At 45.2% G+C, this 26,522-nt stretch overlaps 1 protein-coding gene across 15 annotated transcripts in view; it reads right to left on the reverse strand.

The window, feature by feature from the left end:
* The window catches only part of LOC123996431 (kinesin-like protein KIF1A), a 154,533-nt gene that overhangs the window by 98,929 nt on the left and 29,082 nt on the right, over positions 1-26,522 (reverse strand). For all 15 annotated transcript variants that reach the window (XM_046299901.1, XM_046299892.1, XM_046299882.1 and 12 more), the window contains exons 3-11: positions 18,578-18,651; positions 14,212-14,394; positions 13,730-13,798; positions 12,626-12,804; positions 2,415-2,526; positions 1,912-1,989; positions 1,164-1,229; positions 961-1,057; positions 55-133 (exon numbers count right to left, since the gene is read on the reverse strand). In XM_046299901.1, the coding sequence (XP_046155857.1) occupies positions 55-133; positions 961-1,057; positions 1,164-1,229; positions 1,912-1,989; positions 2,415-2,526; positions 12,626-12,804; positions 13,730-13,798; positions 14,212-14,394; positions 18,578-18,651 (937 nt within the window). The remainder of the gene's footprint in view (positions 1-54; positions 134-960; positions 1,058-1,163; positions 1,230-1,911; positions 1,990-2,414; positions 2,527-12,625; positions 12,805-13,729; positions 13,799-14,211; positions 14,395-18,577; positions 18,652-26,522) is intronic.

The following is a 26,522-nucleotide window of genomic DNA, read 5'->3' on the forward strand; positions in this document are numbered from 1 at the left end:
AGAGAGAGAGAGAGAGAGAGAGAGAGAGAGAGAGAGAGTTCTCTGTTCCTTTACCTGAGTGTGCTGAGAGTCTCGTCATAGTTGATGTCAGCTGGACTGAGAGCAGCAACCATGGCAGTACGAGAGTTTCCCCCTGAACAAGAAAGGAGTTAAGATGAATTAGGCTCTGTCAGATGAATTAGGATCTGTAAGATTAATTAGGATCTGGTACATACTGTGCATACACTAGGACTAATAGAAGGTTATAATAGCTATCTTTACCTACCTAAATTCTCTCTCACAAACCAGATTATCGGTTCCCACCTAAGTTCTCTCTCAATAGCCAGGTCAACACAGAGTCTCTGTAAAGTTGAAGGTTCCTACCTAAGTTCTCTCTCAATAGCCAGGTCAACACAGAGTCTCTGTAAAGTTGAAGGTTCCTACCTAAGTTCTCTCTCAGTAGCCAGGTCAACACATAATCTCTGTTAAGTTAGTTCCCACCTAAGTTCTCTCTCAATAGCCAGGTCAACACAGAGTCTCTGTAAAGTTAAAGGTTCCCACCTAAGTTCTCTCTCAGTAGCCAGGTCAACACAGAGTCTCTGTAAAGTTAAAGGTTCCCACCTAAGTTCTCTCTCAGTAGCCAGGTCAACACAGAGTCTCTGTAAAGTTAAAGGTTCCCACCTAAGTTCTCTCTCAGTAGCCAGGTCAACACAGAGTCTCTGTAAAGTTAAAGGTTCCCACCTAAGTTCTCTCTCAGTAGCCAGGTCAACATAGAGTCTCTGTAAAGTTAAAGGTTCCCACCTAAGTTCTCTCTCAGTAGCCAGGTCAACACAGAGTCTCTGTAAAGTTAAAGGTTCCTACCTAAGTTCTCTCTCAGTAGCCAGGTCAACACAGAATCTCTGTAAAGTTAAAGGTTCCTACCTAAGTTCTCTCTCAGTAGCTAGGTCAACACAGAGTCTCTGTAAAGTTAAAGGTTCCCACCTAAGTTCTCTCTCAATAGCCAGGTCAACACAGAGTCTCTGTAAGGGATGTGACTCTCCACTTTCTTTTTCTTCTTGTTCTTATTTTGTGCAGAATCCTACAAAGTGAATCACAAAAGAGAAACTTTAATTTCCACCTTACATATTGTCCAAAAAAATTATGAATGATGCACGTTTGTTATATTACATAAAAGTTATACGTACCACTTCGGCCAAAGCAGAGATTACTTTCCCCAGTGTGGTCAGTGATTTGTTGATGTTCGCTCCTTCCTGTAGCAGTCAAGGAGTAATATGACCAACATGGTCAACATTGTCAACATGGTCAACATGGTCAATATGACTAACATGATCAACATGGTCAACATGGTCAACATGGTCAATATGGTCAACATGGTTACTATGGTCGATATGGTCAATATGGTCAACATGGTCAACATGGTCAACATGGTCAACATGGTTACTATGGTCGATATGGTCAATATGGTCAATATGGTCAACATGGTCAACATGGTCAACATGGTCAACATGGTTACTATGGTCGATATGGTCAATATGGTCAACATGGTTACTATGGTCGATATGGTCAATATGACTAACATGATCAACATGGTCAACATGGTCAACATGGTCAACATGGTCAACATGGTTACTATGGTCGATATGGTCAACATGGTCAATATGGTCAATATGGTCAACATGGTCAATATGGTCAACATGGTTAATATAGTCAACATGGTTAATATAGTCAACATGGTTAATATAGTCAACAGCAACTCAATCACTTCACCAATATACACCCTAGGTCTAGGGGTCCTCACTGCCAGCAGTATATCCAATTGCAAGATTTTAAATGTATTCATTACACATTAACAAATAGACTAAAAACTTGAAAAGTATGTAACAGAGAGGCAGAGGGAGAGGAGGAGGAGGAAGAGGAAGGAGGACGTCTCACCTTGAGCCTGGTCCCCTTGGCGCCTGTGGAGTCGGCCCTCTCGCTGCCGGCCAAATCCACCAGGCTGATTTTGCTGACCTGTGACAGAAAACATCAATGGTAGCGCAGAGAAACGCATGAGTTGACTGAAAACGCCAGCCAAAGTCATTTATTTTAAAAACTAATTCATTCAACAGTTGGCACAAGACACCCTCCCTCACAATGCCACGGACACATTTCCAAGCGCCCTCAGACTCAGAGGCAAGCGGCAGCCCCACAACTGGCAGCAAAAACAGAGATGAATAGCTTTTTTTTCTCTCAACAGGCTTAAAGTCACAGAGTTCAAGCAGCTAAGGGAGATGGGATGAATGTCAAACATAGTTTTCTCAAACTCCTCCCATCCCTTCTCTTTGGCATCCCTCTGATATTTTTTAGAAGGGATGAGGAGAGCGAGCTCTGGTTGCATTTTATTGTACTGTATATGAAGAGAGACCCCTCGGGCTGAGACGTGGCGCCCTTCCTACCTTCTCTGAGGTGTTATCAGTCTCAGCGTCGAGGCGTTTCTGGGTGAAGATAATGTTGAACACGGCGTGGGAGCGACTACTGGTCTCGTTCATGTTGGTGGCGGCCACCGTCCTGCAGAGAACAAGGTAATGTTGGGTAATGTTCACTTGGTACCAAACTGAAGAAAACTGACTGAAACAGACTTGTCCAATAAGAAACACTAATTTGTCCTTTGTGCGCCACTGAACATGACAGAGCATACTGCATGATGAAACATCACAGAAATACCCATGAGTTCACCAGTCAGATTTCCAATGTTAGAGGTTCCCATATATTTAACACTGATCTCTAACACTGAAACACCACAGAAATACCCATGAGTTCACCAGTCAGATTTCCAATGTTAGAGGTTCCCACACCTTTCTATAGATGTTATTTCCAGACAGTGTACAGAACCTACCGTGTAATGTCCTTTTATTTATTTTTATTTATCTAACATTTATCCAACATTTATCTAACATTTATCTAACATTATCTAACATTATCTAACATTTATCTAACATTTATCTAACATTATCTAACATTATCTAACATTATCTAACATTTATCCAACATTTATCCAACATTTATCCAACATTATCTAACATTATCTAACATTATCTAACATTTATCTAACATTTATCCAACATTTATCTAACATTTATCTAACATTATGTAACATTATCTAACATTATCTAACATTATCTAACATTTATCTAACATTTATCCAACATTTATCTAACATTTATCTAACATTATCTAACATTATCTAACATTATCTAACATGATCTAACATGATCTAACATTATCTAACATTATCTAACATGATCTAACATTATCTAACATTATCTAACATTTATTTCACATTTATTTCACATTTATTTAACTTGGCAAGTCAGTTAAGAACAAATTCTTATTTTACAATGACGGCCTACCCCGGCCAAACCGTAACCCGGACGACGCTGAGGCCAATTGTGCGCTGCCCGATGGGACTAGTATGCACAGAACCTACTGTGTGATGTAACACGAGTGAAATCTACTCACATTGAGACAGAAGTACAATAACAAGTGAAATGTCTGAGTCATTTGAGATCAATGATACATCTTGCTAATAAAGCATACAAGCCTCCACGGTGAACAGTTTTATTCGGGCGCAAAAATTAATTTCAACAAGATATGCCAAATGACAGATAAATTAAAACTAATTTCCCCTAACGCTCTCTAGCAACCAAAACATCAATTATCGTCTTCCTAATGACACGTTGCATTCAAAGTGAGGCGTTTTAAGCGGGGCCATCGCGACTGGTTCTGCTACTGTTTAGTTGCTATGGTTAGCTTAGAGCTAATGAGACAAGGGACAATGTGGTAATTCGTAGGGAGCCTAAAGTTCTGCTCAGCAGCAGTGAGGAGTGTACTGAGGAAGAATAGTATTGTAGTGTGATACATTTCTAGGGAGGTTAAAGTTCTGTCCAAGCAGCATTGAGTGAAATTGTGAGTTAGAGAGTCGCAGTGCAACACAACCATTTCTATTTTCCATCCTGCTGCTCTTTTCACATTGGGATGAAAAACAGAGGGAACTGGAAATACAGCCACCTCGGTAGAGGCCTGCCACCTCGGTAGATGCCTGACACCTCGGTAGATGCCTGCCACCTCGGTAGATGCCTGACACCTCGGTAGATGCCTGCCACCTCGGTAGAGGCCTGCCATCTCGGTAGAGGCCTGCCACCTCGGTAGATGCCTGCCATCTCGGTAGAGGCCTGACACCTCGGTAGAGGCCTGACACCTCGGTAGAGCCCTGCCACCTTGGTAGAGGCCTGACACCTCGGTAGAGGCCTGACACCTCGGTAGAGGCCTGCCACCTCGGTAGAGGCCTGACACCTCGGTAGAGCCCTGACACCTCGGTAGAGGCCTGACACCTCGGTAGAGGCCTGACACCTCGGAAGAGGCCTGACACCTCGGTAGAGCCCTGCCACCTCGGTGGAGGCCTGACACCTTGGTAGAGGCCTGACACCTCGGTAGAGGCCTGTGAATGGATGGACCCAGCACATTGGAGGGATAGATGGATGGACAGAGCACAGTGCTGTCTGTTACACACCCCTTTACAGAGTCTTGTTTCACTGCCTCCAGTTACACACCCCTTTACAGAGTCTTGTTACACTGCCACCAGTTACACACCCCTTTACAGAGTATTGTTACACACCCCTTTACAGAGTCTTGTTACACACCCCTTTACAGAGTCTTGTTACACACCCCTTTAAAGAGTCTTGTTACACACCCCTTTACAGAGTCTTGTTTCACTGCAACACAACCCTTTACAGAGTCTTGTTACACACCCCTTTACAGAGTCTTGTTACACACCCCTTTACAGAGTCTTGTTACACACCCCTTTACAGAGTCTTGTTTCACTGCAACACACCCCTTTACAGAGTCTTGTTACACACCCCTTTACAGAGTCTTGTTTCACTGCCACCAGTTACACACCCCTTTACAGAGTCTTGTTTCACTGCCACCAGTTACACACCCCTTTACAGAGTCTTGTTACACTGCCACCAGTTACACACCCTTTACAGAGTCTTGTTACACACCCCTTTACAGAGTCTTGTTACACACCCCTTTACAGAGTCTTGTTTCACTGCCACCAGTTACACACCCCTTTACAGAGTCTTGTTTCACTGCAACCGGTTACACACCCCTTACAGAGTCTTGTTACACTGCAACCGGTTACACACCCCTTTACAGAGTCTTGTTTCACTGCAACCGGTTACACACCCCTTACAGAGTCTTGTTACACTGCCACACACCCCTTTACAGAGTCTTGTTTCACTGCCACCAGTTACACACCCCTTTACAGAGTCTTGTTTCACTGCAACTGGTTATACACCCCTTACAGAGTCTTGTTACACTGCAACCGGTTACACACCCCTTTACAGAGTCTTGTTTCACTGCAACCGGTTACACACCCCTTACAGAGTCTTGTTTCACTGCAACCGGTTACACACCCCTTTACAGAGTCTTGTTTCACTGCAACTGGTTACACACCCCTTACAGAGTCTTGTTACACTGCAACACACCCCTTTACAGAGTCTTGTTTCACTGCCACCAGTTACACACCCCTTTACAGAGTCTTGTTTCACTGCAACCGGTTACACACCCCTTACAGAGTCTTGTTTCACTGCAACCGGTTACACACCCCTTTACAGTCTTGTTTCACTGCAACCGGTTACACACCCCTTTACAGAGTCTTGTTTCACTGCCACTGGTTACACACCCCTTTACAGAGTCTTGTTTCACTGCCACCAGTTACACACCCCTTTACAGAGTCTTGTTTCACTGCAACCGGTTACACACCCCTTTACAGAGTCTTGTTTCACTGCAACCGGTTACACACCCCTTTACAGAGTCTTGTTTCACTGCAACCGGTTACACACCCCTTTACAGAGTCTTGTTTCACTGCAACCGGTTACACACCCCTTTACAGAGTCTTGTTTCACTGCAACCGGTTACACACCCCTTTACAGAGTCTTGTTTCACTGCAACCGGTTACACACCCCTTTACAGAGTCTTGTTTCACTGCAACCGGTTACACACCCCTTTACAGAGTCTTGTTTCACTGCAACCGGTTACACACCCCTTTACAGAGTCTTGTTTCACTGCAACCGGTTACACACCCCTTTACAGAGTCTTGTTTCACTGCAACCGGTTACACACCCCTTTACAGAGTCTTGTTTCACTGCAACCGGTTACACACCCCTTTACAGAGTCTTGTTTCACTGCAACCGGTTACACACCCCTTTACAGAGTCTTGTTTCACTGCAACCGGTTACACACCCCTTTACAGAGTCTTGTTTCACTGCAACCGGTTACACACCCCCTTACAGAGTCTTGTTTCACTGCCACTGGTTACACACCCCTTACAGTTGCAGCACGGACAAGTCTGGAAGTTCAATCATTCATTGTTGCTTTGTTTGTCCTGTCTTTCTGCTGGAGTATCCTAGTTTTCCCCGTCTCCGCGTCTCCGCTATACTCCCACCATGTCTTTAACGTGTTAGTTAATGAACATCTATTCTGGTCTGTTAGTTCAAGTTTTCCTATGCAGTAAAATTCCCTCATCGACACAACATTTGGTAATTAATGACTCTATTAATTCACGGCCAACATGGTACAGTATGGAAACTTCACCTCACCAAGGTTGCATCCCAAACGGAAAAGTAGCCCCTATGTTCAAAAGTAGTGCACTACATAGGGAACAAGAGAGATATTTGGGACTCAAACCAAACCTTCTCAAACAGAGCCTGTGTTCCATGTAGAATGCAGGCTCAGTATAATGCCTGAGGCTAAGTGGTATTGCTAGTGTGGATATTGGAACAAAGCCACAATCTTTAGAATAAAATCCCATTTGAATTACTGACAAATCCAAACACCCCAAAGAAAATAAAACTTGGCCGTCATATATCATCCATCCTTAATCCACCCGTTCACCCACCCAATCATCCATCCATCCAACGCCAAGATAAATTCTTAGTAACATGGTTTCAAATCAAATCAAATGTTATTTGTCATGTGCTGAATACAACAGATGTAGACCTTACAATGAAATGTTTACTTTTTTTCACCTTCATTTAACCAGATAGGCTAGTTGAGAACACCTTTATTCAACCAGGTAGGCTAGTTGAGAACACCTTTATTTAACCAGGTAGGCTAGTTGAGAACACCTTTATTTAACCAGGTAGGCTAGTTGAGAACACCTTTATTTAACCAGGTAGGCTAGTTGAGAACACCTTTATTTAACCAGGTAGGCTAGTTGAGAACACCTTTATTTAACCAGGTAGGCTGGTTGAGAACAGGTTCTCATTTGCAACTGCGACCTGGCCAAGACAAAGCATAGCAGTGTGAACAGACAACACAGAGTTACACATGGAGTAAACAATTAACAAATCAATAACACAGTAGAAAAAAAGGGAGTCTATATACATTGTGTGCAAAAGGCATGAGGAGGTAGGCGAATAATGACAATTTAGCAGATTAACACTGGAGTGATAAATGATCAGATGGTCATATACAGGTAGAGATATCGGTGTGCAAAAGAGCAGAAAAGTAAATAAATGAAAACAGTATGGGAATGAGGTAGGTAAAAATGGGTGGGCTCTTTACCGATAGACTATGGACAGCTGCAGCGATCGGTTAGCTGCTCAGATAGCAGATGTTTGAAGTTGGTGAGGGAGATAAAAGTCTCCAACTTCAGCGATTTTTGCAATTCGTTCCAGTCACAGGCAGCAGAGAACTGGAACGAAAGGCGGCCAAATGAGGTGTTGGCTTTAGGGATGATCAGTGAGATACACCTGCTGGAGCGCGTGCTACGGGTGGGTGTTGCCATGGTGACCAGTGAACTGAGATAAGGCGGAGCTTTACCGAGCATGGACTTGTAGATGACCTGGAGCCAGTGGGTCTGGCGACGAATATGTTGCGAGGGCCAGCCGACTAGGGCATACAGGTCGCAGTGGTGGGTGGTATAAGGTGCTTTAGTGACAAAACGGATGGCACTGTGATAAACTGCATCCAGCTTGCTGAGTAGAGTGTTGGAAGCAATTTTGTAGATGACATCGCCGAAGTCGAGGATCGGTAGGATAGTCAGTTTTACTAGGGTAAGTTTGGCGGCGTGAGTGAAGGATGCTTTGTTGCGGAATAGAAAGCCGACTCTAGATTTGATTTTCGATTGGAGATGTTTGATATGAGTCTGGAAGGAGAGTTTACAGTCTAGCCAGACACCTAGGTACTTATAGATGTCCACATATTCAAGGTCGGAACCATCCAGGGTGGTGATGCTAGTCAGGCGTGCGGGTGCAGGCAGCGAACCGTTGAAAATTATGCATTTGGTTTTACTAGCGTTTAAGAGCAGTTGGAGGCCACGGAAAGAGTGTTGTATGGCATTGAAGCTCGCTTGGAGGTTAGATAGCACAGTGTCCAAGGACGGGCCGGAAGTATATAGAATGGTGTCGTCTGCGTAGAGGTGGATCAGGGAATCGCCCGCAGCAAGGTACAGGGTATTACGGTACAGAGTCAATGTGGAGGCTATATACAGGGGGTACTGGTACAGAGTCAATGTGGAGGCTATATACAGGGTATTACGGTACAGAGTCAATGTGGAGGCTATATACAGGGTGTTACGGTACAGAGTCAATGTGGAGACTATATACAGGGGTACCAGTACAGAGTCAATGTGGAGGCTATATACAGGGTATTACGGTACAGAGTCAATGTGGAGTCTATATACAGGGTATTACGGTACAGAGTCAATGTGGAGGCTATATACAGGGTGTTACGGTACAGAGTCAATGTGGAGACTATATACAGGGGTACCAGTACAGAGTCAATGTGGAGGCTATATACAGGGTATTACGGTACAGAGTCAATGTGGAGGCTATATACAGGGTATTACGGTACAGAGTCAATGTGGAGGCTATATACAGGGTATTACGGTACAGAGTCAATGTGGAGGATATATACAGGGGGTACCGTTACAGAGTCAATGTGGAGGCTATATACAGGGGGTACCGGTACAGAGTCAATGTGGAGGCTATATACAGGGTATTATGGTACAGAGTCAATGTGGAGGATATATACAGGGGGCACCGGTACAGAGTCAATGTGGAGGCTATATACAGGGGATACCAGTACAGAGTCAATGTGGAGGCTATATACAGGGGGTACCGGTACAGAGTCAATGTGGAGGCTATATACAGGGGGTACCAGTACAGAGTCAATGTTAAGGATATATACAGGGTGTTACGGTACAGAGTCAATGTGGAGGCTATATACAGGGGGTACCAGTATAGAGTCAATGTGGAGGCTATATACAGGGGGTACCAGTATAGAGTCAATGTGTCAATGTGCGGGGGCACCGGGTAATTGAGGCAGTTATGATAATAACAGAGAGTAGCAGCAGCGTAGGTGGAGGGGGGCAATGCAAATAGTCTGGGTAGCCATTTGATTAGATGTTCAGGAGTCTTATGGCTTGGGGGTAGAAGCTGTTTAGAAGCCTCTTGGAACTCGACTTGGCACTCCAGTACCGCTTGCCGTGCAGTAGCAGAGAGAACAGTCTATGACTAGGGTCTTCCTCTGACACCGCTTGGTATAGAGGTCCTAGATGACAGGGATCTTGGCCCCGGTGATGTACTGGGCCATACGCACAACCCTCTGTAGTGACTTGGGGTCGCAGGCCGAGCAGTCTGGTATAGAGGTCCTGGATGACAGGGATCTTGGCCCCGGTGATGTACTGGGCCATACGCACAACCCTCTGTAGTGACTTGGGGTCGCAGGCCGAGCAGTCTGACCTCCTCCCTATAGGCTGTCTCATCGTTGTCGTGATCAGGCCTACCACTGTTGTGACATCAGCAAACTTAATGATGCTGTTGGAGTTGTGCCTGGCTGTGCAGTCACGAGTGAACAGGGAGTGCAGGAGGGAACTGAGCACGCACCCCTGAGGGGCCCCCGTGTTGAGGATCAGCATGGCGGATGTGTTGTTACCTACCCTTACCTCCTAGGGGCGGCCCATCAGGAAGTCTAGGTTCCAGTTGCAGAGGGAGGTGTTTAGTCCCAGGGTCCTTAGCTTAGTGATGAGCTTTGTGGGAACTATGGTGTTGAACACTGAGCTGTAGTCAATGAACAGAATTCTCACATAGGTGTTCCTTTTGTCCAGGTAGGAAAGGTGTCACGTCTGCTCCTGCTCTTCCTTTCCCCTGGCGCTTGAGGGCGCCAGATTACCCCGCATCACACGTTCCTGCCATCCATCAGTCACACCTGCCCTCCCTCGACATCAGCGTTATTGGACTCACCTGGACTCACTTAACACATGCTTATTTCCTCCCCTATATTTGTCTGTTCCCTGCTGCTGCATTAATTGTTTTTGTCTTAGTTTCTTTTTGCTGACGCTGTGCTTGTCTCGTTATTTATTAAACGCTACTCCCCGTACCTGCTTAGTCTCTCCAGCATCCATCTCATGTGACAAAAGGGCAGTGTGGAGTGCAATAGAGATTCCATCATCTGTGGATCTGTTGGGGCGGTATGCAAATTGGAGTGGGTCTAGGGTTTCTGGGCTAATGGTGTTGATGTGAGCCATGACCAGCCTTTCATGGCTATAGACATGAGTGCTACGGGTCGGTAGTCATTTAGGCAGGTTACCTCGGTGTTCTTAGGAACAGGCACTATGGTGGTCTACTTGAAACATGTTGGTATTACAGACTCAGAAAGGGAGAGGTTGAAAATGTCAGTGAAGACACTTGCCAGTTGGTCAGCACATGCTCGGAGTACACTTCCTGGTAATCCGTCTGGTCCAGCGGCCTTGTGAATGTTGACATATTTAAAGGTCTTACTCACATCGGCTGTGGAGAGTGTGATCACACAGTCATCCGGAACAGCTGATGCTCTCATGCATGTGTCAGCATTACTTGCCTCAAAGCGAGCATATAAATGATTTAGCTCACTGGGCAGCTCTCGGCTGTGCTTCCCTTTGTAGTCTGTAATAGCAAGCCCTGCCACATCCGACGAGCGTCAGAACCGGTGTCGTACGATTCGATCTTAGTCTTGTATTGACACTTTGACTGTTTGATAGTTCGTCGAGGGCATAGCAGGATTTCTTAAAAGCTTCCGGGTTAGAGTGCCGCTCCTTGAAAGCAGCAGCTCTACCTTTAGCTCTGTGCGAATGTTGCCTGTAATCCATGGCTTCTGGTTGGGGTATGTACGTGCAGTCGCTGTGGGGACGATGTCCTCAATGCACTTATTGATAAAGCCAGTGACTGATGTGGAGTACTCCTCAATGCCATCGGAATAATCTCGGGAACATTTTCCAGCCTGTGCTAGCAAAACAGTCCTGTAGTTTAGCATCTGCTTCATTTGACCACTTATAGACCAAGTCACTGTTGCTTCCTGCTTTAATTTTTGCATGTCAGCAGGAATCAGTAGGATAGAGTTATGGTCAGAATTACTAAATGGAGGGCGAGGGAGAGCTTTGTATCTGTCTCTGTGTGTGGAGTAAAGGTGGTGTAGAATTTTTTGTCCCTCTGGTTGAAAAGTTAACATGTTGATATAAATTATTTTAACTGATTTAAGTTTCCCTGCATTAAAGTCCCTGGCCAGTAGGAGCGCCGCCTCTGGGTGAGCATTTTCCTGTTTGCTTATGGTGGTATACAGCTCATTTAGTGCAGTTTTAGTGCCAACCTCGCTCTGCGGTGGTATGAAGACAGCTACGAAAAAAACAGATGAAAACTCTCTAGGTAGATAGTGTGGTCTACAGCTTACCTTGAGATACTCTACCTCAGGAGAGCAAAACTTTGAGACTTTTCTTAGATATTGTGCACCAGCGGTGAATCTGTTCTATCCTGCCGATACAGTGTATAACAGCTGTATGTTCTTGATGTCGTCATTCAGCCCAGTTTCTTGGTGAAACATAAGACATTACAGTTTTTAATGTCCCGTTGGTAGGATATGCCGTGCCTTCAGTTAGTCCCATTTATTTTCCAGCGATTGAACGTTAGCTAGCAGGACGGAAGGCCACTCGTCACCTGATCCTCACAAGGCACCCTGATCTTTTGCCTCGAAATCTCAGTTTTCTTGGCCATGGAATCACGGGGATCAGGGCCTGGTTGGGTGTCTGCAGTCTCCTCCGCGTCCGACTCATGGAAGAAGAACTCCTCGTCCAATTAGAGGTGAGTAATCTCAGTTCTGATGTTCTGTTCTGATGTTCTGTTCTGATGTTCTGTTCTGATGTCCTGTTCTGATGTTCTGTTCTGATGTTCTGTTCTGATGTTCTGTTCTGATGTTCTGTTCTGATGTTCTGATGTTCTGTTCTGATGTCCTGTTCTGATGTCCTGTTCTGATGTTCTGTTCTGATGTTCTGTTCTGATGTCCTGTTCTGATGTCCAGAAGCTCTTTTCGGTCATAAGAGACAGTAGCAGCAACATTATGTACAACGAAAGTGACGAACAATACGAAGAAACTACAAAATAGCATGACTGGTTGAGAGCCAATAAGACAGCAGCTCTACCCCCGGCGCCATGGCAATGTTGCATGGCAATTAAGTTTTCTGATTCTGATTCATCAACCCACCCACCCATCCATCCACGCATCCACCTACCCATACATACACTGTACATCTAACTATCTAACCATCAACCCATCCATCAATCCATCCACTCACCTGGCCTTGTTTCCAGAGTCCATGAGGTCCTGGATGTCGTTGTAGGAGGTGACGGCCAGCTTGGACAGGTCCTCTACGTAGGGCCCCATCAGGGGGTGTTCCCTCACACGCAGGTTCCCCTTATTCTTAGGGTTCAGGAGGTCACGCACACGCTCACAGTAGATTTCCATATAGCTCACCTGAGAAGGAGAGAGGGAGGGGAAGGGGCATAAAAGGGTTAGAACACAGGCGAGGTCATGAAGAGTCACATCTCCCACAGGTTCTTTCTCGTTTCATCTTTCTTAAATTCCTCATGTCCTCTCTCCTCATATTCTTGGAGGGATTATGGATCCATGGCTTCAATGTATTTTGAGAATGAGGCAAGGAGATGCTAATAATTGAGGAAAGACAGAAAATAATTAAGAAAAAAGCCATAGTGAGAGGAAGTGGACCCTTACAGGAAGACAGGAAGTGGACCCTTACAGGAAGACAGGAAGTGGACCCTTACAGGAAGACAGGAAGTGGACCCTTACAGGAAGACAGGAAGTGGACCCTTACAGGAAGACAGGAAGTGGACCCTTACAGGAAGATGGAAGTGGACCCTTACAGGAAGACAGGAAGTGGACCCTTACAGGAAGACAGGAAGTGGACCCTTACAGGAAGACAGGAAGTGGACCCTTACAGGAAGACGGAAGTGGACCCTTACAGGAAGACAGGAAGTGGACCCTTGCAGGAAGACGGAAGTGGACCCTTACAGGAAGACAGGAAGTGGACCCTTACTGGAAGACGGAAGTGGAACCTTACAGGAAGACAGGAAGTGGACCCTTACAGGAAGACAGGAAGTGGACCCTTCCAGGAAGACAGGAAGTGGACCCTTCCAGGAAGACAGGAAGTGGACCCTTACAGGAAGACAGGAAGTGGACCCTTACAGGAAGACAGGAAGTGGACCCTTACAGGAAGACAGGATGTAGACCCTTACAGGAAGACAGGAAGTGGACCCTTACAGGAAGACAGGAAGTGGACCCTTACAGGAAGACAGGATGTGGACCCTTACAGGAAGACAGGATGTGACATGATAGGTAGTGGGAACCAATAAAGAGGCCCCTGTATGTTAACTGTACGTACCTCCACAGAGTAGGACTTGGTGCTGTCATTATTACAGTCGTTGAACTTGGTGAAAAGGTCTTCACACATCTAGGGGGAGCAAGAGAGCAAAAGGTTTGTAGTGAGCATTTATTATCAACTGATATTTGGTTTGTATATACGGGGGACAGATATGAACACATTGCCACATTGAATAATCAACCATCCAATGTGTTGCACCACAATTTAGCTTTCATTCATTTCCAACACCTGTCCTTTGTGTTTAGGCATGGAGGGCTAAATGAATTATTCGCTAACTTTCCGAAAATTCCCTGGTTATCCAGCAATTCCGGTTGGAGAATTCAGGATTCTGAATTTCCATCTGGGAAAACCAGGGATTTTTTTTTTAAGTTACTGAAATGTTGTAACCCTGGTGTTAGAGGTAACAGTATATAATGTAACCCTGGTGTTAGAGGTAACAGTATATAATGTAATCCTGGTGTTAGAGGAAACATGTTGTATACCAGAGGGATGATTCCTTCCTGGTTCTTCAAGTCCGGCTTGCCCATCATGGTGTAGGACTTCCCAGATCCGGTCTGGCCATAGGCAAAGATACAGACGTTGTATCCCTCGAAGGCATGGAGCAGCATCTCCTCACCAATGTCCTTGTACACCTGCTGCTGGCCAGCAAAGTTGATGTCCTCGGGCTGTGGGGAGAGAATGTGTTCGATAAACATCCATCAAAATGATTAACCAAGACACCACTACAATTTGGATTCAGTGTTTTTGGTTGTTTTCTACTTATATGATAATCCTACATATGACATTCTCAACTATGTCTCTGGGTCTCTGGGTAATGTAGTCCAGGAGTAATCTGTGTCTCTGGGTAATGTAGTCCAGGAGTAATCTGTGTCTCTGGGTAATGTAGTCCAGGAGTAATCTGTGTCTCTGGGTAATGTAGTCCAGGAGTAATCTGTGTCTCTGGGTAATGTAGTCCAGGAGTAATCTGTGTCTCTGGGTAATGTAGTCCAGGAGTAATCTGTGTCTCTGGGTAATGTAGTCCAGGAGTAATCTGTGTCTCTGGGTAATGTAGTCCAGGAGTAATCTGTGTCTCTGGGTAATGTAGTCCAGGAGTAATCTGTGTCTCTGGGTAATGTAGTCCAGGAGTAATCTGTGTCTCTGGGTAATGTAGTCCAGGAGTAATCTGTGTCTCTGGGTAATGTAGTCCAGGAGTAATCTGTGTCTCTGGGTAATGTAGTCCAGGAGTAATCTGTGTCTCTGGGTAATGTAGTCCAGGAGTAATCTGTGTCTCTGGGTAATGTAGTCCAGGAGTAATCTGTGTCTCTGGGTAATGTAGTCCAGGAGTAATCTGTGTCTCTGGGTAATGTAGTCCAGGAGTAATCTGTGTCTCTGGGTAATGTAGTCCAGGAGTAATCTGTGTCTCTGGGTAATGTAGTCCAGGAGTAATCTGTGTCTCTGGGTAATGTAGCCCAGGAGTAATCTGTGTAATGTAGCCCTGGAGTAATCTGTGTCTCTGGGTAATGTAGTCCAGGAGTAATCTGTGTCTCTGGGTAATGTAGTCCAGGAGTAATCTGTGTCTCTGGGTAATGTAGTCCAGGAGTAATCTGTGTCTCTGGGTAATGTAGCCCAGGAGTAATCTGTGTCTCTGGGTAATGTAGTCCAGGAGTAATCTGTGTAATGTAGCCCTGGAGTAATCTGTGTCTCTGGGTAATGTAGTCCAGGAGTAATCTGTGTCTCTGGGTGCTGTAGCCCAGGAGTAATCTGTGTCTCTGGGTAATGTAGTCCTGGAGTAATCTGTGTCTCTGGGTAATGTAGTCCTGGAGTAATCTGTGTCTCTGGGTAATGTAGCCCAGGAGTAATCTGTGTCTCTGGGTGCTGTAGTCCAGGAGTAATCTGTGTCTCTGGGTAATGTAGTCCAGGAGTAATCTGTGTCTCTGGGTGCTGTAGCCCAGGAGTAATCTGTGTCTCTGGGTGCTGTAGCCCAGGAGTAATCTGTGTCTCTGGGTAATGTAGTCCAGGAGTAATCTGTGTCTCTGGGTAATGTAGTCCAGGAGTAATCTGTGTCTCTGGTTGCTGTAGTCCAGGAGTAATATGTGTCTCTGGGTAATGTAGTCCAGGAGTAATCTGTGTCTCTGGGTAATGTAGTCCAGGAGTAATCTGTGTCTCTGGGTAATGTAGTCCAGGAGTAATCTGTGTCTCTGGGTAATGTAGTCCAGGAGTAATCTGTGTAATGTAGTCCTGGAGTAATCTGTGTCTCTGGGTAATGTAATCTGTGTCTCCTGTAGAGTAATCTGTGTGGAGTAATCTGTCTCTGGGTAATGTAGTCCTGGAGTAATCTGTGTCTCTGGGTAATGTAGCCCAGGAGTAATCTGTGTCTCTGGGTGCTGTAGTCCAGGAGTAATCTGTGTCTCTGGGTAATGTAGCCCAGGAGTAATCTGTGTCTCTGGGTAATGTAGTCCAGGAGTAATCTGTGTAATGTAGCCCTGGAGTAATCTGTGTCTCTGGGTAATGTAGTCCTGGAGTAATCTGTGTCTCTGGGTAATGTAGTCCAGGAGTAATCTGTGTCTCTGGGTGCTGTAGCCCAGGAGTAATCTGTGTCTCTGGGTAATGTAGTCCTGGAGTAATCTGTGTCTCTGGGTAATGTAGTCCTGGAGTAATCTGTGTCTCTGGGTAATGTAGCCCAGGAGTAATCTGTGTCTCTGGGTGCTGTAGTCCAGGAGTAATCTGTGTCTCTGGGTAATGTAGCCCAGGAGTAATCTGTGTCTCTGGGTGCTGTAGCCCAGGAGTAATCTGTGTCTCTGGGTAATGTAGTCCTGGAGTAATATGTGTCTCTGGGTAATGTAGTCCTGGAGTAATCTGTGTCTCTGGGTAATGTAGTCCTGGAGTAATCTGTGTCTCTGGGTAATGTAGTCCAGGAGTAATCTGGGTAATGTAGTCCTGGAGTAATCTGTGTCTCTGGGTAATGTAGTCCTGGAGTAATCTGTGTCTCTGGGCAATGTAGTCCAGGACTAATCTGGGTAATGTAGCCCAGGAGAAATCTGTGTATCTGGGTAATGTAGCCCAGGAGAAATCTGTGTCTCTGGGTGCTGTAGCCCAGGAGTAATCTGTGTCTCTGGGTAATGTAGCCCAGGAATAATCTGTGTCTCTGGGTAATGTAGCCCAGGAATAATCTGTGTCTCTGGGTAATGTAGTCCAGGAATAATTTGTGTCTCTGGGGGCTGGTGCCCAGGAGTAATCTGTGTCTCTGGGTAATGTAGTCCAGGAGTAATCTGTGTCTCTGGGTAATGTAGCCCAGGAATAATATGTGTCTCTGGGTAATGTAGCCCAGGAATAATCTGTGTCTCTGGGTAATGTAGTCCAGGAATAATTTGTGTCTCTGGGGGCTGGTGCCCAGGAGTAATCTGTGTCTCTGGGTAATGTAGTCCAGGAGTAATCTGTGTCTCTGGGTAATATAGCCCAGGAATAATCTGTGTCTCTGGGTAATGTAGCCCAGGAATAATCTGTGTCTCTGGGTAATGTAGCCCAGGAATAATCTGTGTCTCTAGGTATTGTAGTCCAGGAATAATCTGTGTCTCTGGGGGCTGGTGCCCAGGAGTAATCTGTGTCTCTGGGTAATGTAGTCCAGGAGTAATCTGTGTCTCTGGGTAATGTAGTCCAGGAGTAATCTGTGTCTCTGGGTAATGTAGTCCAGGAGAAATCTGTGTCTCTGGGTGCTGTAGTCCAGGAGTAATCTGTGTCTCTGGGTAATGTAGTCCAGGAGTAATCTGTGTCTCTGGGTGCTGTAGTCCAGGAATAATCTGTGTCTCTGGGGGCTGGTGCCCAGGAGTAATCTGTGTCTCTGGGTAATGTAGTCCAGGAGTAATCTGTGTCTCTGGGTGCTGTAGTCCAGGAGTAATCTGTGTCTCTGGGTAATGTAGTCCAGGAGTAATCTGTGTCTCTGGGTAATGTAGTCCAGGAGTAATCTGTGTCTCTGGGTAATGTAGTCCAGGAGTAATCTGTGTCTCTGGGTAATGTAGTCCAGGAGTAATCTGTGTCTCTGGGTGCTGTAACCCAATTTGTATGGTTCTGACAAAACAGAGTAAAAACTAACAGACAACTAGTAAAAGCTCAAACCAAGTTAATTCACCTAAACAGCTGAAAAGACATAGACGCGTTTCTACCAGGACGCCCCCTTTAGGCGGAGTCTCCTCCTTTTCTCCAAACACAACATCTTTGTTGCTAGGCAGAAAGCTAAGCGATGTGGGTAATAAACTGTTCCTTCTCCCTCCATGTAACCTGACTTGACCTTCGGGACACCATTCTTCACTAATCCACAGCTATTCAACCTTATCAGTGACCTCAACCATGTGATTGCCTTTTCTCTTACTCAGTAACTCTCCAAGCCCCTAGGCTCATATCCACCCTTAATTGGACAGCTTTTATTACTTAATTGGATAACTTTTATTACTTAATTGGATAACCTGTATTACTTAATTGGATAACTTTTATTACTTAATTGGATAACTGTTATTACTTAATTGGATAACTTGTATTACTTAATTGGATAACTTGTATTACTTAATTGGATAACTTTTATTACTTAATTGGATAACTTGTATTACTTAATTGGATAACTTGTATTACTTAATTGACCCCACCATTTGTGTAACCTTTATTTAACTTGGCAAGTCGGGTTAAGCACAAATCCTTATTTACAATGACGACCGACACATAGCCATTAACTTCTGGTGTAGCAAATTTTTATTTATTTATTACAAACCCAAGACAAGTGCCGTCTCAGATCAAATATATGCATGTCGAATGTAATCAAAGTCCTTTTAATAAAGGATTACTGTGTAGTATGACATCAGCAGGGGTACAGGTACTTACCGAGGTATGTGACCAGTAGGAGTAATCAAAGTTGAAGCTCTTATTCTCTTTGGGCTGCTTGGGGTTCAGGATGGCTGAAAGACACGACAGAGAGATTAGTGTGAGAGAGAGAGAGAGGGAGAGGGAGAGAGAGAGAGAGAGAGAGAGAGAGAGAGAGAGAGAGAGAGAGAGAGAGAGAGAGAGAGAGAGAGAGAGAGAGAGACAGAGAGAGAGACACAGAGAGAGAGAGAAAAAATGCATGCAGTGCAGAATTAGGCCGATACCCACTAATTATCAAAATCCAGAAAAGAGCCGTTAAATTCTATAACCACCTAAAAGGAAGTGATTCCCAAACCTTCCACAAGAAGGCCATCACCTACAGAGAGATGAACCTGGAGAAGAGTCCCCTAAGCAAGCTGGTCCTGGGGCTCTATTCACAAACACACCCTACAGAGCCCCAGGACAGCAGTACAATTAGACCCAACCAAATCGTGAGAAAACAAAAAGATAATTACTTAACACATTGGAAAAAAATGAACAAAAAAACAGAGCAAACTAGAATGCTATTTGGCCCTAAACAGAGAGTACACAGCGGCAGAATACCTGACCACTGTGACTGACCCTAAACAGAGAGTACACAGCGGCAGAATACCTGACCACTGTGAACTGACCCTAAACAGAGAGTACACAGTGGCAGAATACCTGACCACTGTGACTGACCCTAAACAGAGAGTCCACAGTGGCAGAATACCTGACCACTGTGACTGACCCTAAACAGAGAGTACACAGTGGCAGAATACCTGACCACTGTGACTGACCCTAAACAGAGAGTACACAGTGGCAGAATACCTGACCACTGTGACTGACCCTAAACAGAGAGTACACAGTGGCAGAATACCTGACCACTGTGACTGACCCAAAATTAAGGAAAGCTTTGACTATGTACAGACTCAGTGAGCATAGGCTTGCTATTGAGAAAGGCCGCCGTAGGCAGACATGGCTCTCAAGAGAAGACAGGCTATGTGCTCACTTCCCACAAAATTAGGTGGAAACTGAGCTGCACTTCCTAACCTCCTGCCCAATGTATGACCATATTAGAGAGACATATTTCCCTCAGATTACACAGATCCACAAAGAATTCGAAAACAAATCAAATTTTGAAAAACTCCCATATCTCCTGGGTGAAATTCCACAGTGTGACATCAAAGCAGCAAGATTTGTGACCTGTTGCCACGAGAAAAGGGCAACCAGTGATGAACACACACCATTGTAAATACAACCCATATCTATGCTTATATATTTTATCTTGTGTCCTTTACCATTTGTACATTGTTAAAACACTGTATATATATATAATATGACATTTGTAATGTCTTGTGACGGCCGGCCGCCCAACAACCTGCCCGCTTGACACTATCCCCTCCCCTCTTCTCCAGACCATTTCCGGAGACCTTCTCCCTTACCTCACCTCGCTCATCAACTCATCACTGACCGCTGGCTACGTCCCTTCCGTCTTCAAGAGAGCGAGAGTTGCACCCCTTCTGAAAAAACCTACACTCGATCCCTCCGATGTCAACAATTACAGACCAGTATCCCTTCTTTCTTTTCTCTCCAAAACTCTTGAACGTGCCGTCCTTGGCCAGCTCTCCCGCTATCTCTCTCTGAATGACCTTCTTGATCCAAATCAGTCAGGTTTCAAGACTAGTCATTCAACTGAGACTGCTCTCCTCTGTATTACGGAGGCGCTCCGCACTGCTAAAGCTAACTCTCTCTCCTCTGCTCTCATCCTTCTAGAACTACCGGCTGCCTTCGATACTGTGAACCATCAGATCCTCCTCTCCACCCTCTCCGAGTTGGGCATCTCCGGCGCGGCCCACGCTTGGATTGCGTCCTACCTGACAGGTCGCTCCTACCAGGTGGCGTGGCGAGAATCTGTCTCCTCACCACGCGCTCTCACCACTGGTGTCCCCCAGGGCTCTGTGCTAGGCCCTCTCCTATTCTCGCTATACACCAAGTCACTTGGCTCTGTCATAAGTGGTCCTTCTGTAGCTCAGTTGGTAGAGCATGGCGCTTGTAACGCCAGGGTAGTGGGTTCGATCCCCGGGACCACCCATACGTAGAATGTATGCACACATGACTGTAAGTCGCTTTGGATAAAAGCGTCTGCTAAATGGCATATTTTTCATAACCTCACATGGTCTCTCCTATCATTGCTATGCAGACGACACACAACTAATCGTCTCCTTTCCCCCTTCTGATGACCAGGTGGCGAATCGCATCTCTGCATGTCTGGCAGACATATCAGTGTGGATGACGGATCACCACCTCAAGCTGAACCTCGGCAAGACGGAGCTGCTCTTCCTCCCGGGGAAGGACTGCCCGTTCCATGATCTCGCCATCACGGTTGACAACTCCATTGTGTCCTCCTCCCAGAGCGCTAAGAACCTTGGTGTGATCCTGGACAACACCCTGTCGTTCTCAACCAACATCAAGGCGGTGGCCCGTTCCTGTAGGTTCATGCTCTACAACATCCGCAGAGTACGACCCTGCCTCACACAGGAAGCGGTGCAGGTCCTAATCCAGGCACTTGTCATCTCCCGTCTGGATTACTGCAACTCGCTGTTGGCTGGGCTCCCTGCCTGTGCCATTAAACCCCTTCAACTCATCCAGAACGCCGCAGCCCGTCTGGTGTTCAACCTTCCCAAGTTCTCTCACGTCACCCCGCTCCTCCGTTCTCTCCACTGGCTTCCAGTTGAAGCTCGCATCCGCTACAAGACCATGGTGCTTGCCTACGGAGCTGTGAGGGGAACGGCACCTCAGTACCTCCAGGCTCTGATCAGGCCCTACACCCAAACAAGGGCACTGCGTTCATCCACCTCTGGCCTGCTCGCCTCCCTACCACTGAGGAAGTACAGCTCCCGCTCAGCCCAGTCAAAGCTGTTCGCTGCTCTGGCCCCCCAATGGTGGAACAAACTCCCTCACGACGCCAGGACAGCGGAGTCAATCACCACCTTCCGGAGACACCTGAAACCCCACCTCTTTAAGGAATACCTAGGATAGGATAAGTATTCCCTCTCACCCCCCTTTAAGATTTAGATGCACTATTGTAAAGTGACTGTTCCACTGGATCTCATAAGGTGAATGCACCAATTTGTAAGTCGCTCTGGATAAGAGCGTCTGCTAAATGACTTAAATGTAAATGTAAATGTCTTTATTGTTTTGAAACGTCTGTATGTGTGATGTTTACTGTTAATTTTTATTGTTTATTTCAATTTATATATTCACTTTATATATTATCTACCTCACTTGCTTTGGCAATGTTAACACATGTTTCCCATGCCAATAAAGCCCTTGAATTGAGAGACAAAGAGAGAGACTGAGAGAGACAGAGAGAGAGAGAGAGAGAGAGAGAGAGAGAGACAAAGAGAGACAAAGAGAGACAAAGAGAGACAAAGAGAGACAAAGAGAGACAAAGAGAGACAAAGAGAGACAAAGAGAGACAAAGAGAGACAAAGAGAGAGACAGGGTCACGGAGGAAGGTGACTAGGGTGACAGGACCGCTCTACCTGCCCTGCCGTGTGAAACTAGATCTGCTTGCTGGGTCAGTGATCGTCAGCGTGAATATAGTGCACCGCATAGGGAATGTCATTTGGGACGCAAGCAATGTGTGACGTGTCTAAGGCCAGAGGGAGGGAGGGAGGGAGAGGGAGAGGGAGAGGGAGGGAGAGGGAGAGAGAGAGAGAGAGAGAGAGAGAGAGAGAGAGAGAGAGAGAGAGAGAGAGAGAGAGAGAGAGAGAGAGAGAGAGAGAGAGAGAGAATGGCTGAGTCACTGCTTCCATGCGCACTTTACAGACAGACTGTTCCCTTCTGGACAATTACAGAGTACAGACAGACAAGACAGACAGACAGAGGGTTTCGCTTCTGTTATCATCTGGTGTTCCGGGCTAATGAATGGATACTGTCAGAACAGGCCTGTGTATACAACTGGACAGCGACTGGTTCATGTAACCTGTGGACGTGACCAATAAACGTTGATTTAATTTGCTACAATACGTTGCTTTTATTAAGTGCTAGTGTGGTAAATGAGAACAAGCCAGATGTGAGGGGTGGGGTTTACCGTAAAGCAATGACCTTAGAATCAAAATCTATGGCGGCTTCGTGCTGGATGGCGCCATATTGGATGGCCACCATGTTTTGCGAGCTCTGATCCAACTTTGCTACTTTGTCATACTTTGTTTGTTTATTTCAACTTTGTTTTCTCTAAATGTTATCCGCTATTATTTATTACAAACCGACAAGAACTTCTGAAGATCAGCAGATCACCTACCTTAAAAAGTCCAACTTCGACTCATTCTACCCTGGGCTCTTCAAGAGGAAACGCCAACGTTACAGAGGCAAGAGAGGGGTGGATCCTGGTGAGATTAAGGCGAAGGGAGAAACAGCCACCTCCTCCTCTCCATTCTATTGGCCAGTCACTTGATAATAAGATGGAGGGCGTCTGATCGTCCCCTCCATTCTATTGGCCAGTCACTTGATAATAAGATGGAGGGCGTCTGATCGTCCCCTCCATTCTATTGGCCAGTCACTTGATAATAAGATGGAGGGCGTCTGATCGTCCCCTCCATTCTATTGGCCAGTCACTTGATAATAAGATGGAGGGCGTCTGATCGTCCCCTCCATTCTATTGGCTGATGTACCATCTACATGACCTGTACAGAGCAGCATGACCTGTACAGAGCAGTACCATCTACATGACCTGTACAGAGAAGACCATCTACATGACCTGTACAGAGCAGTACCATCTACATGACCTGTACAGAGCAGTACCATCTACATGACCTGTACAGAGCAGTACCATCTACATAACCTGTACAGAGCAGTACCATCTACATGACCTGTACAGAGCAGTACCATCTACATGACCTGTACAGAGAAGACCCATCTACATGACCTGTACAGAGCAGTACCATCTACATGACCTGTACAGAGCACTTTGCCAAAGCACAGCCCCCACACCACTAGAGGGATATCTTCAACCACCAACTTACCATCCTGAGACAAGGCTGAGTATAGCCCACAAAGATCTCCATCTAGAGCAGTACCCTCTACATGACCTGTACGTCAAGACTGTTTTGAATCATAAAGCCTTTCATCAAATAAGGACACTTACACCACTTAGCAACAGAAACGTCTGCTAGTTGCTAGATAGCTGCCCTCAGTTCCACCATAAAGCAATCCAGAGGTCAATTATAAACCCTCAGTGTCGACCATCACTTAGAGTCATCTACAGTACGAACAGTATGTTACAGGAAGGCTGTCATGACCAATAGAGTTGATGGTGTGTGTGTGTGTGTGTGTGTGTGTGTGTGTGTGTGTGTGTGTGTGTGTGTGTGTGTGTGTGTGTGTGTGTGTGTGTGTGTGTGTGTGTGTGTGTGTGTGTGTGTGTGTGTGTGTGTGTGTGTGTGTGTGTGTGTGTGTGTGTGATTACGGTAAAGGACAACCAGGAGTTATTGTATTGTATTGCCAGAGGGCTCCCTTGCCCACAGTACTGCATCCTTTGCATGATTCACTATTTCTTATCAAATAAGTTGAAAGGAAAACTTTCTTTTTTTACATGTGCATTTGTTTAAACTTCTATCGTACTTGTTTGATTTACAACTGCACAGAACAAAAAAAATGATGGGCAACAGGTGAAAATGAGAGTATCATGTAGTAGCTTAAACCTACGTATGTTACGTTGAACTGGGTGAATGGAATATGAACGGACAGTCATCCAATACGATGTAACGGAAATAAGGCCGCGCTCGTGAAAAAATCTTAAAACAGCACCGACCGATTGACGTTGATGGAGCAGGCGTTGTGTCATCAGGCTTTGGTTTCATGTAAACCTGTGTGTCGTCTTACATGCAGATAGACCTCCATTGGTTAAAGGCTATAACAGTCTTCACAGCAGGACGTCAATACGATATCAAATAGAATAGAACCTGGCAGTGATCCGCTTCTTCATCACTAAGGTGTCATCTATTAGATGTATTTACTGTAAAAGGTCTGCGTGATGTCATCTATTAGATGTATTTACTGTAAAAGGTCTGCGTGATGTCATCTATTAGATGTATTTACTGTAAAAGGTCTGCATGATGTCATCTATTAGATGTATTTACTGTAAAAGGTCTGCGTGATGTAATCTATTAGATGTATTTACTGTAAAAGGTCTGTGTGATGTCATCTATTAGATGTATTTACTGTAAAAACTCTGCATGATGTCATCTATTAGATGTATTTACTGTAAAAGGTCTGCATGATATCATCTATTAGATGTATTTACTGTAAAAGGTCTGCATGATGTCATCTATTAGATGTCTTTACTGTAAAAGGTCTGCATGATGTCATCTATTAGAGGCATTTACTGTAAAAGGTCTGCATGATGTCATCTATTAGATGTATTTACTGTAAAAACTCTGCATGATGTCATCTATTAGATGTATTTACTGTAAAAGGTCTGCATGATGTCATCTATTAGATGTATTTACTGTAAAAGGTCTGCATGATGTAATCTATTAGATGTATGTACTGTAAAAGGTCTGCATAATGTCATCTATTAGATGTATTTACTGTAAAAGGTCTGCGTGATGTCATCTATTAGATGTATTTACTGTGAAAGGTCTGCATGATGTCATCTATTAGATGAATTTACTGTAAAAGGTCTGCATGATGTCATCTATTAGATGTCTTTACTGTAAAAGGTCTGCATGGTGTCATCTATTAGATGTATTTACTGTAAAATGTCTGCATGATGTCATCTATTAGATATATTTACAGTAAAAGGTCTGCATGATGTCATCTATTAGGTGTATTTACTGTAAAAGGTCTGCATAATGTCATCTATTAGATGTATTTACTGTAAAAGGTCTGCATGATGTCATCTATTAGGTGTATTTACTGTAAAAGGTCTGCATAATGTCATCTATTAGATGTCTTTACTGTAAAAGGTCTGCATGATGTAGCCTCTCTACTGTATATAGCCTCTCTACTGTATATAGCCTCTCTACTGTATATAGCCTCTCTACTGTATATAGCCTCTCTACTGTATATAACCTCTCTACTGTATATAGCCTCTCTACTGTATATAGCCTCTCTACTGTATATAGCCTCTCTACTGTATATAACCTCTCTACTGTATATAGCCTCTCTACTGTATATAGCATCTCTACTAGTATATAGCCTCTCTACTGTATATAGCCTCTCTACTGTATATAGCCTCTCTACTGTATATAGCCTGTATTTTTACTGTTGTTTTATTGATGGGACAGCATTGATGGGACAGCATTGATAGAACAGGAATGATGGGACAGGAATGATGGGACAGGAATGATGGGACAGGAATGATGGGACAGGAATGATGGGACAGCATTGATGGGACAGCATTGATAGAACAGGAATGATGGGACAGCATTGATGGGACAGGAATGATGGGACAGCATTGATGGGACAGCATTGTGTGCCTGGTGCCAGGTATTGTCTTGCAAGCCCCTCCAACACAATGCCACCACCTTATTTAGAGGCTCTCAGCAGGCGGTTCTCTGTCCATACTGGTTCAATGGTAGACTCTCCCCTTATTATATTAGATATCTTTATTCCCCTACGGGCTCTGGTCAAAAGTAGTGCACTACTTAGGGAATAGGGTGCCATTTGGGATGCGGCCCTAGCATATTGTTCCGTGTCCATAGTGAGTCAATGGGGCTGGCTGCTCGACTGCTTGGATGTAGGGTCTGTCTGTCTGCATGGAAGCTGGATGAGGTCATGGGGGGGTTGGGGGTGAGAGAGAGCGAGGAGTGGAGGTCTTTGTGCATCATGCTCTTTGGAGGCAGAGGGAGGTGGGTAGAGGAAGATAGACGAGAGAGAGAGAGAGAGAGCGAGAGAGAGAGAGAGAGCTGGGATGAGGAAGGTAGAAGAGAGAGAGAGAGAG

Source organism: Oncorhynchus gorbuscha, linkage group LG02 (assembly GCF_021184085.1).
Source record: "Oncorhynchus gorbuscha isolate QuinsamMale2020 ecotype Even-year linkage group LG02, OgorEven_v1.0, whole genome shotgun sequence".
Taxonomy (NCBI): Eukaryota; Metazoa; Chordata; class Actinopteri; order Salmoniformes; family Salmonidae; genus Oncorhynchus; species Oncorhynchus gorbuscha.